General features: G+C 41.9%; 1 protein-coding gene across 13 annotated transcripts in view; it reads left to right on the forward strand.

Annotated features, from left to right (window-relative positions):
- Positions 1-14,979, forward strand: part of ZNF217 (zinc finger protein 217) — a 101,458-nt gene that overhangs the window by 27,923 nt on the left and 58,556 nt on the right. For 8 of the 13 annotated variants that reach the window (XM_075901181.1, XM_075901180.1, XM_006129420.4 and 5 more), the window contains 2 exons: positions 5,129-5,254; positions 7,268-10,389. In XM_075901181.1, the coding sequence (XP_075757296.1) occupies positions 5,129-5,238 (110 nt within the window). In that variant the 3' untranslated portion in view covers positions 5,239-5,254; positions 7,268-10,389. Of the gene's footprint in view, positions 1-5,128; positions 5,255-7,267; positions 10,390-14,979 lie in introns of those variants that run through there. The other 5 variants (XR_012896514.1, XR_012896513.1, XR_012896515.1 and 2 more) reach the window with 1 other exon arrangement.

Consider the following 14,979-nt stretch of genomic DNA (forward strand, 5'->3'; position numbering starts at 1 on the left):
CAGTAATAAGAATAGTGACACGGAATGGAGGATGGGAAGGGAAACCAAATGGCAGAATGGAGTACAATAGTGTAGTAGAAAGGAATAGAGACACAGCCAGAGGGGGAAATGAGGGCGTTGCAGGGAATCCCTGAAGTAAAGGGATGTGAGGGCTTGGTACACTGGGAGCTAGCAGAGTGGGAAAGCAATGAACCCCTTTTGTGGAAATGAATTTCAGAAGCAGCAATGCATTAGACTTTCTATTTGGATTCCTATAATGCCTGTATTGGAGTTCACTTGTATTCTGTCAGTCTTCCTATACTTTTTAAACACTCCCAGAAACCGAGACTGTTCCTATGCCAGATCTTTATAAAATCACCACTTACTTCAGTGTGTGTGCTGTGTGTGCTATTTTGTCCACAAATTCAGATTTCATAAGTAGAACTTCCTTCAGATGCTATAATGTCCATAGTAACAGTACTACAGGTGGTCTGTAGCTTTCAGATGAGAAGTCAAACTTTGAGTAAGTTCTGCTTTATTACCTAAAACACCAGGTTTTTTTCCAGTAATTGGTTAAAAGGCCTCAAGTAGATACTACACTGAAGAAGGCTTTATAAGTACCTAGATAAAAACCAAAGGTAGACTTTCTAGGCCAGTACATTGAGAACATTTTAAAATAATTAAACCTCTTGCGAACTGTCATTTTATTTCTATATATGTATGTATGTAAATTCAGATGGATTTGTTTGGGTTTTTGAGAAACTTTCTTACCTATTTCTATGTTCTACATCTAGAACTCTTAAGGGATATGTTTTATAACTGCATATGAAAATAGTTGTGGGTGTACAGCTGTAAGTTCTAATATCAGGTAGAAATAAGGATATTATAATAAACCCTTTTTTCCGGCCTTGTCTTATTCAGGCCCTATGAACATGTTATCATGTTAAATGCTGTATTGGATTGTCATTAGAATGTTCCACCTAGGGTTGTTAAATTGTGGGTAATTGACTAATCTAATTGTGGATGCATTTTGCACTAACTATTTGACAAGTTCAGGGGTGGCCAACCCATTTAACAGAGCCAAAACAGCGGCAGAAAAAATGCGAAGAGCAGCACCAGAATTGTCAAACGCACAATAAAAAGCTCTCCCAGAACAGAACTGTTGAGCAAAACCAAAAAAAAATTACTTAAAAAAAAAAAAGGAAGGCTGCCCCTTTAAGACAGCTGCCATTTTGGGCACCATTTTTAAAACCCCTCAGCTCCAACCTGGCAAGCACAGGGAAGCTGGGGGGAAACCAGCAGGGGCCAGGGGCCTTTTGGGCAGGGAGCACAGGAGTGGCTTTGCAAGCTGCACTTTGGGGGGCAAGAGCCGCGGGTTGGCCATGGCTGGACTATTTGATAGGGCGCATCTGCCTTTGAAGTGTAGAAACAGCCTTACAGCTGTTTAAAGGCAAAAGCTCCATGTGGAGCCTGGGGTCCACTGGGGCACTCCCCAGTGGATCCCAGGCTCTGGGTGGCACTGCTGTTTTGAAATGCTGTGGTGGGAGCCTGATATCAGGCTCCTCCTGACATTTCAAAGCTGGAGTGCCAGGATCAGCTGGGGTGGTCTCCCCAGGGTGCTGCCACTTTGAAGTTCCCTCTTCTCCCCCCTTGCTGCCTCTTTCTGATGGGGGGGGGGGGGGGTGACTAATCAACAATTTTGTCAACTATCTGATAAGCATTTGCTTATCTAATAGTTGACCAGTTCTTCACATCTCGAGTTCTACCATGGCAAACTTGGATTAAACCATGTTGTCTGTCATTATTAAAAAAACTGTCCTAGTTTGCATTGCACAGAAGAGACGCACAGTCGGAAACAACTGTTTGTGTTGCACTAAAATTAGTCGTCATTTGCGTTGGCAGCACTCTATCAAGTATAATCTGTTGGCTGATTGATATGGCAGAGACTGAAAATTAAAGACAATTGCTCAGACACTATCAATTTTGTAGATCATATTGAAATATTAATTTAGCTTTTCCATTTTAATTTAATTAAAGCCTTCCTGGTTCTTTCAGAATGCATTTGTGGTTTTCATGGAATATACACAGCAATTTAACTTTGGTATCCTCCTTAGGAAGAGTGTATTGTGCAAAGAAGATACCAAACAGCATTACAAAATTGTGTTTATTATAAATGCACACAAAGATTTAAAGAAACAACAACCCATAAATCAGGAGTCAACCTTTTCAAACCAAAGAGCCAAACTACATAAAAATTCAGAACAAGTGGTCAACAAAGAGCAGTATAAGAATGTCCATTTGAATGACTGAAAATATACAACTTAATAGTATTGATAATTGACATAATGATTAATTGTAGCACGAATTAAACTTACTCAGATTTCATTTAATATGACATTTGCTGCTGCATCTTTTTTGCACAGTTCTTTGAATTTTTGCAGGTCTTCAGGCTGTCTTCTTTCAGTGTTATGGCAGGAAGCTGGTGATGTGGAGATGCAGGAGTCTGGGTTGGGATGCATGAGGGGCTCAGGGCAGGAGACTGGGGTGTGTGAAGGGCTCACGGCACAAAGTCGGGATGTGTGGAGGGGCGGGAGTATTGGCAGAGAACCGAGAATGTGAGGCTGCATGAGTTTGGGGATGTGGCAATTTGAGGGGCTCAGGGTTCAGGTGCATGATGGGCTCAGGACTGGTATGGGTGAGTGTGCAGGAGTGCTAAGATACTGTAGCCAGATAGGGATTGGGCCCCAATTTGGGGCTTGTTGGCCAAGTTTTTTTTTTTTAAACAAAGTAAAATAATATGTCCACAACAAAAGGTTTCAACACTGTCTGTCTTTATGGCAGGGGTGGGGAACCTTTTTTGGGTCAGTGGCCGAAAAATCACTCGGGGACCACACAAGTGAGAAGCAAAAAAACCCCCTCCAAAAATCCCCAACCCTCACTCATGTAGCCCCCAACTGAAACATGTTACTCCCCTAGTGCTCCAGCCCCATGAGGGTGGAGGGGCAGGGAGGACTGATGTTCAAGGCCTTAGGCCAAATTTACTCTTCGGGGTCTCCAGGGTTACTGGATTTTGTGGGCTCACCAGCCTCTAGGTTGGGGCCAAAAATGAGGCATTAAGTGTGTGGGACAGGGCTGTCAGTGAACGGGATAGGGATGGGAGTGTGGTATCTAAGTGGGAGGGGGTGAGGGTGTGGGTGCAAGGCCTGGCCAGGGGGCAGGGGAGATTTTGGCCAGGAGGCAGAGGGCAGGGGGTGAGTGAAGGGGAGGTCTAGGCAGGAGGAGGTGGGGGCCACTTGTTTTTGTGCTGCACGGCAAGCAACATGTAATACGCCCCCTGCTGCTCCCATTCGCTAGCAGGTCGCTTCTGGGAAGAGTTGGCCGGGGAGGCTGCAGGAAGCGAGTCCCAAGGGAACAAATTAGCAGTACGCAGGGAACCATCTTCAGTTCCTGGTTTTCCCCGGTAGGGGGGAAGAGGATGGGAAGAGCCCCCCTTTGGGGGGGGGGTGGAGAGGAAAATGCTGTCAGCGGAGTCCTTTTAACTTTGCTTGTTCCCTGCACGCTGGTGGGGAGCCTTGGGGCTTTCTCCCTCTGCCCCTTCTGGCATTTCAGTCTTGCGATGACCATAAGGCTGCAGTGCCAGCACTGGCTCCCTGCTGTGGGAGGAGCAAGGGGGGGGGCCAAGTTGGGGCTCCCTAGAGAGCCATATGGTTCATGAGCCTAGATTGCCAACTCCTGCCATAAATCTGTACTGTAATGTTGAAAAGAAACTTAAACTTGAAATGCAGCCTGTTACTCTGGTACACGAATTTATCAAATACTTCTGAAAGATGCATATAAAGCATGTAGAATAGGCTGAAATCCTGTACCAAGTATCACGGTATTTTGACAGATGACTTGTTTAGTCGTCCACTATATTTAAATTTAAGATATTCATAAAATAGCTTACACCGGAAGTCCAATAAAAGTTGTGGTAGACATAAGGCAGTGTGGATTCCAGTTGGGTGGAAATAGTCACTTTCTAGTACACTGTCTTGTAGTAAGAAATAAAACGGTTTTGAAGAACTTGTACAGATTATATTACATTCTACTTGTATGTCGCTGTTCTGTGGAGAGAAACTTAAAGGTTCCTTCAGCTTTTCATTTACTTAAAGTATGTGGGAGTGGTGTTTCATATAAGGCCTTAATATGTGACATTCTTATAGGCTTTTTGGATGCTTAAAATTCCATATCCCATGTTTAGGGTGATGGTTCTGCCATTTATCTTTCTCTAAAATTGTTGTGCTGTGCATTCTTCTGATTGCGGGCTTCCACTCGCAAGTTGTCTACACTTCAGTACTTATAAGCAGGGGTATGGACAGACTTTGCCAGACACTGGGCAATATGTGCGGTGGGAAGTGGGCTTGGCTCTGGGCCCTCAGAAGGGGCCAGGCCTTGGGTGGAAGGGGTGGGGTTAGGGGAGAAGACAGCCTGGACTGTGCCATGCCTGCCCCCAGCCAGCTCTCAGCTCCACCTGGGCTCTGGGCCCTTTAAAATCTCTGGACCCTAGGACAACTGCCCAAGTATGCCCCCCATTGGCGGGCCTGTATATAAGTAGTTTGTGAAAATTACTTCTGAAACATTGGGGCTTTGTCTATACTACAAGGTTTTTGCGCAATAACCAGTGGATCATCCACACCAAGTGCATTTTTGCACCAAAAAAAATACAGTAAATTGACAGGACAGAGGGCTTTTGCTGGTAGTTATTCCTCATGGGGAGAGGAATAACTCCTTTTTGCTCAAGAGCTGTAGTGCAAAAAAGCAGGTGTGGACACTCTGCAGAGTTTCTTGTGCAAAAAGATCCTATCAGAAAAAGCTGGCCATTCTGCTAATGGCCATCAGAACTTGCTTGCGCAAGAGCATCCGTGCAATGTGGACACTCTTGTGCAAAAGCACGTCACTTTTGCGATGCATTTTTGAGGTCTGGACATGCTTTTGCCCAAAAAGTTTTTGCAGAAGATCTCTTGTGCAAAAACCCTGCAGTGTAGACACAGCCAGGGTGAAAGGCACTGTAATATCACTTCTCTCTTAAATGAAAAGGGCATTGAGTAAATTGTATGAGCCTTGTTTTACAGCTAATCTTGTTAATGCCTCTTAATATTTCTTTTATCAGGAAAAAGGCCGGTGTCATATCAACAGTTATCTAACAGCTTGCTACAAAAGCGAAGTTATGAGAGTCTTATTGGCAATGCACGTTTTCGACCAAATGACAAGAAAACTTGATTTACGTCGAGAAATGGTAAACAATCCTGTTAATTGAATGTTACTTGTGATACTTGTTAAATCTGACATCAAATATATTAGTACATGCAATTAGAAGTTATGAAAAAATGTGTGAATTAAGTCAGTGAGAAGAATACAAAGACCCTTTTATTATGAGAGATGAACTAAATATCACGGTTGAAGTTTAAGTTTGTATTTTGAAGAGTTCAAATGACTTGGTTTTGATCCTTCACCTTTGATATGGAAGAGCTTATTTTAAAAAATGGGAGCATTAACAATTTACATTTAACATTAAACTAGGTTAAAGGGTTACAGTAGTAACTCATTACGTGTTCAGGGAAAGGGATTACTCAAAGGTAAAATGTGAATTTACCAAAAAAAAAAGACGATTGACTTATAAATGACTAGGCACCTGGCATTAGTAGATTACATACACTTATGAAAACTTGATCTCTAAGCTGTCATCGGACAAACTTCCCTTCCAGTAAGAGATTGCACTGCAAATTTGAATTGCCATTAGATGGTGTCAAATAGCTGAAGTTCCACTTCTTGAGTCAAACTTAATCTCTACCCAGAAAAATAGCTTATCATTCTTCAGGAAACATGCCCTGATGTTCAGCTCCTTGCCATGATGCCTCATGTATTATATGTACTTGAATTTATTTATTTATTTGACCCAATTAGATAATTTATTTCTTAGAGAGGCAGAGGGAAATCTTAATCAAGCAGTCAGCTTTGGAGTTGTGACTTGTCACCTTGGTCAAGACACATAATCCACTTTTGCCTCAAATCACTATAATCCGGAGTAGTTCTTCCCCCCGCCCCCCCCCCCCCCCATTGTTGAGAATAAGATCATTGTTGGTGTGTTCAGATGCTGAGTTGATGAACACCCTAGAAAAGACCCTAAATATGTAGTCTGTATGTAGTTTTTATTCTCCCTTTATATATTTCTATCTAGTCCCTAACCACTTTTGTTCCTCTTTCTGGAATTCCTTCCAGTTCAGGTAGACACTCCTTGAATGCTGTAGTGTCCAGACTTATGCAATAATTTACATAGTTCAGATCTCTAGAGCATGTAAAACTATCACCTCTCTAGTCCATAAACCAAAGCTTTTATATCTACAGAATGTTAGATTGTTTTGCTACAGCAGTTTCTTGGGTCTCTTCTAAGGATGTTAAGGACTTGTTGACTATCCGCAAATGCTTATCAGATAGTTGAGTTGTCTAATCGATTGCCCCCTCCTTGCTGCCTCTATTAGCCATACCTGGGCTCTGTGCGGCGCTGCGTTTCAAAGGGGCAGTGGTGCGCAGCTGATCGTGGGCTCTGTGTGGTGCTGCCCCTTTGAAATGCCACCGCAGTGTTTTGCGTGGAGCCCGGCTGACCCCGGGTTCTAGGGAAATGCTACGCAGAGCCCAGGATCAGCTGCGTGGCACTTCAAAGCCGCAGCACAGCATGTAGCCCTGGATCATCCGGGGACTCTTGTACATTTCAAAGCTGGTACCCGCATGCAGCCTGGACTCAGCAGGACTTTCTGCTATCCTCAGGTTGCATGTGGAGTTCTGCTTTACCAGTGGGGGCTCTTGTACCTTTCAAAAGAGGAATGTGGAAGTGCTTATCTGCTAGTCATGTAGTTGATGAAAATTCCATCAACTACTTGACTAGTAAATTACTTGATATTTAACATCCATAGTCTCTTCTGACCTTTTTGCTAACTGCTTCTCACTCGAGGTTTCCCCTCTTCTCCTCCTCTTCCTCCCCCCCCCCCCCCCCATCCCCGAGTCTAGTTTGGATATATCTGTATGTATCTCTCTTTCTTGCTTGGATTTCAGTTTATGGTTTGAATGTCTTAAGCTAATTTTTAATCTACCAGATAGATACATTAATGTGTTCACATGAAGTGTGGTATCTAAATATACCTATTAAAGTGTGTGTGTATATATAAATTAAATTTTAATATTAAAGAGCTTTCTTTAGCTGCATTATTTAAATGTTACAGTTTATAGCACAACTATTTTTGGTTTGTTCTAGGTCTGAGGATGCAAATGCATATTTTGTGGAGTTATTACTTGCAGTTCATCCCTTGAGAGACATGAATGGTGAAAGCTACTGAACTAAGCTGTGATTGTACTGTATATAAAACACTACAGTTTTTTATAATTGGTTCTGTTAACATTTGTACTAAATAGCCATAAAAATTGTAGTCTGAACAGTTGGGTTATAAAGGTGTGGAGAATGTATATCTCAATGTTGAATAATATTTTTCTTTAGAATCAATTGACCAAATATTAGGTAGGAATTATATTTTTACGTACTTGAGCGCTGCTGAAAGAGATCTTGTTTGAAATGGTATATAAATCCTTGCACCTCAGGTAAACTCTGTAAATATCTAAGCGTGTTGGTTTAAATACTGTTTCTCTTTCATAGAGGTGGCAGTTTCTCATATTGCGTTTTTCTGCTATAACTGTTAATTTGGAAAAAATATTTAAAAACTATATATTAACTTGTTCAGTTCAGAAGTACTGTGATCATCCTAGCTAAGGTGCTAACTCTTTGCTGTTCAATCTTGCTTAATCTAGGACCATAATTTGTTGGAAACAAACTTTGCTTCCCTTGAATTGATTTTGCTAGCATGTTACCTTTAAAGCAAGAGAGTGATGCAGTTCTTGTCCCTTCTTATGCAGGATCTGTCAGCAACAGTTAAACTATAACTGCAGGATATAGAGGAAATATTTGAATATTTCAGGTGTACAGGATTTTACCAAACATAATACTATTTTTCCTAAATAAATATGTATCTATTTTTGCATTTTTGTCCAAACTCAAAAATAACATCAATATAGAACAGATTTACAATCTGAACACAGGGAACTACAAAGTTTTGGGTTTTTTTTAAATCTTACTTACCATGGTTCAGACTGCTTGATAAGGCACAGAAGCTTCTTTGTCTTTTTAGCATCTTAATTACAAACTGGAGTATCACAAGTATAAGAGTATGCTATGGGAGAATTTTGTTCCTTGTATTTTTATGAAGACAGCAAGAGTGTTTCTAATGCACATGCAATTAATTTTGTAAAGGGAGAATGGCCAGATCCCAACTAGTAGAGCTGTTGCATATTTTTAATTTTATTTCTACATTAAGCCTGTAGTTGACACTTGTTTCTTTTGTACCTGGTTTTGACTTCTGTATATTTTAAGCCTAAAAGAAATAATTAGACTGTTAATTTTGCTCTTTGTCCCTCACTTAACAAATGTAAAATAACAAAACCTAGAAATTCTTGTTTTCATTATGCAACTTGACATTCTAGTTGTATGGCTTAGTTCCTGTAATTTAAATGGAACCTAATTGTAATGTCTCTGTAAACTGGCAATGTAATGAAGTGCTTTGTATCAGGAAATTGTACACTATTTACTTTTTTCCTGTTCATAAGCTGAGCCATATGTACATAATCTAGATTGTTTTCCTAGTTTTGCACTTTTATAGCTTTTTTTGAAGATGAATTCACTTGGAAGATGGCTAATCTATTTTTTGTCTGATCTTTCAATGAGTCTTATAGAATGCATGCTGTAATTGTCTTTATGCATCTTAAGGGGGTATGTAATTAAAAATTCCGCAAGGCTGCATTAAGAAAAAAAAAATCTGAATTACTAAATCTGACTTTAAAAGAATCCCTCCTCATGTTGGTACACTTGTTTCAAGTTTTATTTTTTGGCCTCTTCCCAGATCTCTTGGGAATGGATTAGAGAACAATGTACACAACGATTTTTCCTGTTTAATGGAGTTACAGCCCTGTACTTCAAATTACAATTTTGCCCATCAGTATTAACTATTGGGATACTACTGGTTTTTGTGTCTTTTGGAGAGAACAGTGCATGTATAGAGGTACAAATTGTTGATTTTGTTCTGTTATATTTATTTCATTCCATTTTTTGTCTGATTTTTAAAAAATTGTTGAAACCCTATGTTGTCAAGCAGTAGACGTACATTATTCATTTAATTTATAATGTATTTCATTTTAGTTGAGCGTGTTATGTGGATGTAAATATACATTTGGTGTTTTGCAAATCTGGCTTTTTGTCTTTTTTTTGTTCTAAAAACTTTAGGATAATTTAATGGTCACTTGAGTGATACTGAAGAGTGAGTATAATTTGTTTGTTAAAGGACTGAAGGTTAGTTAAGATTCCAGACAACTAATTTGAAGGAAGACACCGCTAAATAAGACTTTTTCTAGAAAGATTGCAGAGGAAACCCACACTTCCCATTCAGGCCTAGTCTACGTTACAGACTCCTCCCCCCACCCCAGTTCATGTAACCACATATGACTTTAGCTATGCAAATAGTGTAGCTGAAGTTGATGCACTTACAGAGATGTCTTCCACATGGTAAGGTCTGTGGTGGTAGCTGCTTTCTTGTGACTCCAGCTACTTTTCCTGTCCTAGTGGAGCACTGGAATTGACAGAGCTTGGAGGTCAACTTATCGACCTACGCAGACACAATAAATCAACTGTAGGCTGTCTGGTACCTGCAGCATTGATCCACCATTTAGTGTAGACAAGCCCTCAGTTACCTCAATTTGATGACTTCTCCTAGATTTACACACTATGCAGTGTGTTCTTAGCACTGGATGGAAGAGATCAGGAACTCTTCCTAGGCAGTCAAATCAGAGTTGATCTTTTTAGCTTCAGACTTGCCATGGACTCAGTATTTACTTAGAATAAATACCTTCTGAAACAAATTGAGACCTGAATGGTGGCAGCAGGTCGTGGTAGTGCTGGTGTTGAAGTGTTGCACTCACAACTCCAACTAAAGAAAACTGTTGTACTGGCACCCCCTGAAAACTGGATTTGGGTGTGCTGTGGGAGAGTTGGAAGTCTCTGTATCTAGGTACAGAACTCCCATTGAAATCCATATGAATTAGGTACCTAAATATGTTAAAGGATCTTGATTTTTGATACAAGTGAAGAGGAAAAGTCCATGGAAAGCCTGGACAACAAGCCTGGAGAGCAAAATTAACTTTAAATCAATCGTTTGAAGATGACCGCTTCAGCTGTCTGTGCTTAAGACAGGGTGCTCAAACTCTCCATGGATTACCTGCAGCCCAAGCAGTTTCACAATCCAGCCTGGGAGTTCCTGCAGAGTGAGTGTGTGTGTGTGTGTGTGTGTGTGTGTACGTGCTCATTTCTCAAGCCACATCCCTTCTCCCACATACTCTGCCCTCTTCCCGCCTCTCTCCCCCCCCCCCCCCCATTGCACCACTTCTGTTAAGCCCCTTCCCTGGAGAGAGATGACCGGGGGGTTGGGGGGGGGGAGAGAGGGCACAATGGGGCTGCTGGAGCACTTTGTTCATATACAGGCAGTCCCCGAGTTACGCAGATCCGACTTATGTCGGATCCGCAGTTACGAACGGGGCTTTTCTCGCCCCGGAAGACGTGAGCGGCAGGATGTCCAGATGCGCTGTGGTCCCGCCGCCCGCATCTTCCGGGGCGAGAAAAGCTGCTCCGCATCTCCCTAGTCTGCTGGGGGGGAACCCCCCCCAGCAGACTAGGGAGACGCGGAGCAAAGCCGCGGAGCATGCGGGCAGCGGGACAGCCCAGTTGCTCTGCCCTGGGCTTCCTGGAATCAGCCGCTGATCAGTTTCAGCAGCAGCTGACTTGGGGACACCTGGGACAGCAGCTGAGGTGCTGCCGGGTTGGTCCCCACAGCGCTGAGGTGTGGCGCTGCGGGGACCTACCCGGCAGCGCCCCAGCTGCTCTGTCCCAGGCGTCCACATTCAGCCGCTGTTGAAACTGATCAGCGGCTGATTCCAGGAAGCCCAGGGCAGAGCAACTCTGCCTCGGGCTTCCTGTAGTCAGCCGCTGGTCAGTTTCAGCAGCGGCTGAATCTGGACGCCAGTTCCGACTTGCATACAAATTCAACATAAAGAACAAACCTACAGTCCCTATCTTGTACGTAACCTGGGGACTGCCTGTACTGGTTAGCATAGAAGATTAGGGTATCGAGTTCTCAAGAGGTCATCTAGTCCAACCCTCTGTTTAAACCAGGATCAACTCCAACTAAATCATTCCTTCTAGGGTTTTTTCAAGGTTGGACCTTTTAAGGTTGGAGAGTCCATTACCTCCCAAAGCAACCCATTCCAGTGCTTTCACCACCCTTCCAGTGAAATAGTTTTTCCTAATATCAAAACTAGACCTCCCCATTGCAACTTGAGACCATTACTGTTTGTTCTGTCATCTGCCACCACTAAGATTAGCCTGGCTCCATCTTTGGAATTCCCTCCCAGTACTTAAAGGCTGCTATCAAATTCCCCTTCATTCTTTTCTGCAGAGTAAAGTGCAGAACCCTAACCCTCAGCCTCTCCCTCATTAGTCATGGGCCTTAGTAACCTAATCATTTTTGTTGCCCTCCGCTGGACGTTCTCAACTTTGTCAATGTACATTTTGTAGTGGAGTGGCCCAAAACCAGATGCGATACTCCAAATGCTTCCTCACCAGTGCCAAGTAGAAAGGAATAATTATTTTCCTTGATGGGCAAGCATTGCTCTTCCTAATGTAGTGCAATATGCTCTGAGCTTTCTTATTAGCAAGTCAACAATGTGCCATTGTATCTAGTTTCTTGTCTAATGTAATCCATGGGTTGTCTTCTGCAGAACTGCTGTTTAGCCAGTCAGTCCCCAGCTTCTGGTAGTGCATAAGATTCAGTGTAGGACTATATGCTTGCCCTTGTTGAACTTCCATCAGATTTCTTTAGGCCCAACCTCCAATTTGTTTAGGTCACTATGGACCTTTTCTCCCTACCCTGCAGCATATCTACCCTTCTTCCCACCCACTTACAACTGGCAGAGGATGAAATCCATGCCATCATCCAGATCAATGAAAATGTTGAACAAAACTGGCCCAGAAATTACTCCTGTGGCATTCCACTTGATACTGGCTGCCAACTCTACATCGAGCCATAGATCGTTACCTGGTGAGTCCAATGATATAGCATGTTGATACATTTTCATTTGGGCCAGGTTGCACAAATCAGACATTTGTTCTATTAGACAGGTTCACAGCTTTAATGGTTTATTTGCTGTCTCTACTGAGAGGGCTTGCTGCCATCAAGATCAGTATCAAACTCTTATTAATAGGTCTAGCCAGACAAGAATTTTCTTTTAAGAGAAACTGAAATCATTTTTCATTTGGCAACACAAGAGACCTTGCAAATATTTTCTTGAAAAATCATCAGACACCAATCAATTGCTCTCTTCTGGGTTTTTCCCCCTCCCTCCCGTTAGAGCTGCTTCACTTTGTATAAATATTGATTGGATGAGAGAGACTGACTGTGGTAGACAAGTGACTAGGGTGCTTACCCTCTTTTCCCCACCTCAGAAATTCCATGTTGCACCTAAAACTTGCCTGAAACTTAATTTGATAAAGTGTGTAAACATTTTAGTTTTGATATTGTTTTCAAGGCAGTTGTACTTAAACCTGTACATGTTCACCACTGCTTGCTTGTGTTTGTATCACTGGAGCATACAGAGGTCTTGGCTGAGATCAATAACTCCCTTCAGTAGGAACACTGAAAAGACAATAGGCAGTGCTTGTCCCAAAAATGCCCCTAATGGGGAAGGAAGAATTGAAGTACAGTAATTCCTCATTTAACACTACAGATGCATTTCTGAAAATGTTTCTGTAAAGCAAAAATGTGCTATGCGGGGTCAATTTTCCCATTAAAAGTAATGGAAAAGGTGGGGGTTGCATTTCAGGTGGTGAAAGTCAGTTTTTTTGTTGGTGCTGGGTCATCAAAGTCAGCGTTAGATATCTAGTAACACAAGTCACTGCGATTTGTTAAAGATAAACACGTGAGTGAGCGGAGGAGCACTGTCCACATGTATTCATCCGCTCATGCATATTACCACTGTTTTCACTCACCAACTTATACCACCACACGTAGTAGTCTGCCACTTGATTATTTTCATGTTACTTCGGGGACTGTCGTGTTATTTGAAAAACATTCCCAAAAAATAAAATGCTATTGCAAAAATGTGTTAAGTGGGCACGTGTTAAACGAGTAATTATTATATTAACCCAATTTTTCAGACAACTGAGGTAGAGGTTAATTGATTTACCCGTTATCATACATGAACTGTGTCATAGGGATTAGAACATTGAATCCCAGTTCAGTGCACTAATTATAAGATCACCCTTTATTCTCTGGCTACGTCTACGCTACAGGTTTTTGCGGCAGAAAATATGCTGATACTCATTAGCATAAGTTGCGACAACATTAGCACATTTTCTGTTTCTTTTTGCACAAGGGGTTTTTGCACAAAACAGAAGCAGTGTAGCCACTTTCTGTTTTGTGCAAAAACCCCATTTTGCGCAAGATCCTTATGCCTCTCCAGGACAGGCTCTTCTTTGCCCTGGCTCTTCACGCTGATTCCAGCTGGATCTTGACTCTTCATCTGGAATGGGTTTGCCACCCCTGATCTAGCGCAATACTCTATTTTCTAGCAGTGCCAATGCCAGGTGACCCATAGGCAATGAATGAACAAACAATCAAGTAATCCATTCCCTGTTGCTCATTCTCAGTGTTTGGCAAACCAATGTTAGGGAATCTTCTGATTAAAAACTTAAACTTTGGGGAGGGGGAGAAGAGGGTTTGTTTTGACAAATTTCTTATTTTGATAAATTGTCCCACTTCAACATTTTTTTTGAAAATGAAATTCAACTTTTGCCATTTGACATTTTTAATTAAAATTTTTCAAATGTAAAAATCCAACTGAGCTGAAATGTGTTAAGTGACCTACTCTGAAATGCTTTTAGATTTAGCTCATGAACAGCAGCGCCAACACGAGCCCCGATACAAGGGGTGTGTGTTGGGAGGTGGCCCTGTGCTCCCGGAAGGGGCATGGCACCCCATCTCCTTTCCTTATCCTTTAGCACTGCCCAGAGCATGAAATGCAACACTCTGGCAGGGATTTAAAGGGCCCAAGGCTGCAGCCTGTCAACTACTGAGTCAGTTTAGCACAGGAAGGTTTTCTTTAAATCGCGATCTCTGATACAGGAATACAGTTTCCCACCCAGCTCTATGTCCAGACACTGAATTTAGCCATGTGTGTGCTGCATGCTTTTCCAAACCATTGAGACATATAAAACTCAATGTATTTAGCAAATTATTTCTGAAATATGGAACATTCGAATAAGGGATTATATTACAGATGCAGGGGAAACACAGTCCAGCGACGAATGGGGAGGTACTTGATATAATTACAGTAAATCATAGCTAGTTTTCTGGGGTGTTGGATTTTATTAATTTCAGTGTAAGCCTTTCAGGTTTAACTGGTGAGTAATTTTTACTTTCAATTGTTAGTTGATAACCTCCAAGGTTTCTTATCAATATTACTTGAACCTTTCCTCTGTCCTGTGAGAAATGAGTATTCTCTCCAGGTAAGAGAGAAGGGTCGTTAACATGGTGCAGCTACACCACTGAAGTCTACTAGAGCCATGTTCTAAGTCAACTACATTGCTGTAAGCTGTCCAATATTGTGGCTCTGTTAATGAGAGCTTTCCTATTGGCTGAAGTACTCAAACCACAGTAGCTATGTGGCACAGCCCTGTCCAAGCAGGAGATTATGGGTCTAATTTTATATCACTCAGGGAGGTGGTTGAGTAATATAAGTAATTTAGATATAAGCTGTATGTAGACATAGCATTTTTAGTTGGGCAAAAATAGAACAGAGTTGGTCACTGCTCTATTT

The sequence above is a fragment of the Pelodiscus sinensis genome, chromosome 18, assembly GCF_049634645.1.
Source record: "Pelodiscus sinensis isolate JC-2024 chromosome 18, ASM4963464v1, whole genome shotgun sequence".
Taxonomy (NCBI): Eukaryota; Metazoa; Chordata; order Testudines; family Trionychidae; genus Pelodiscus; species Pelodiscus sinensis.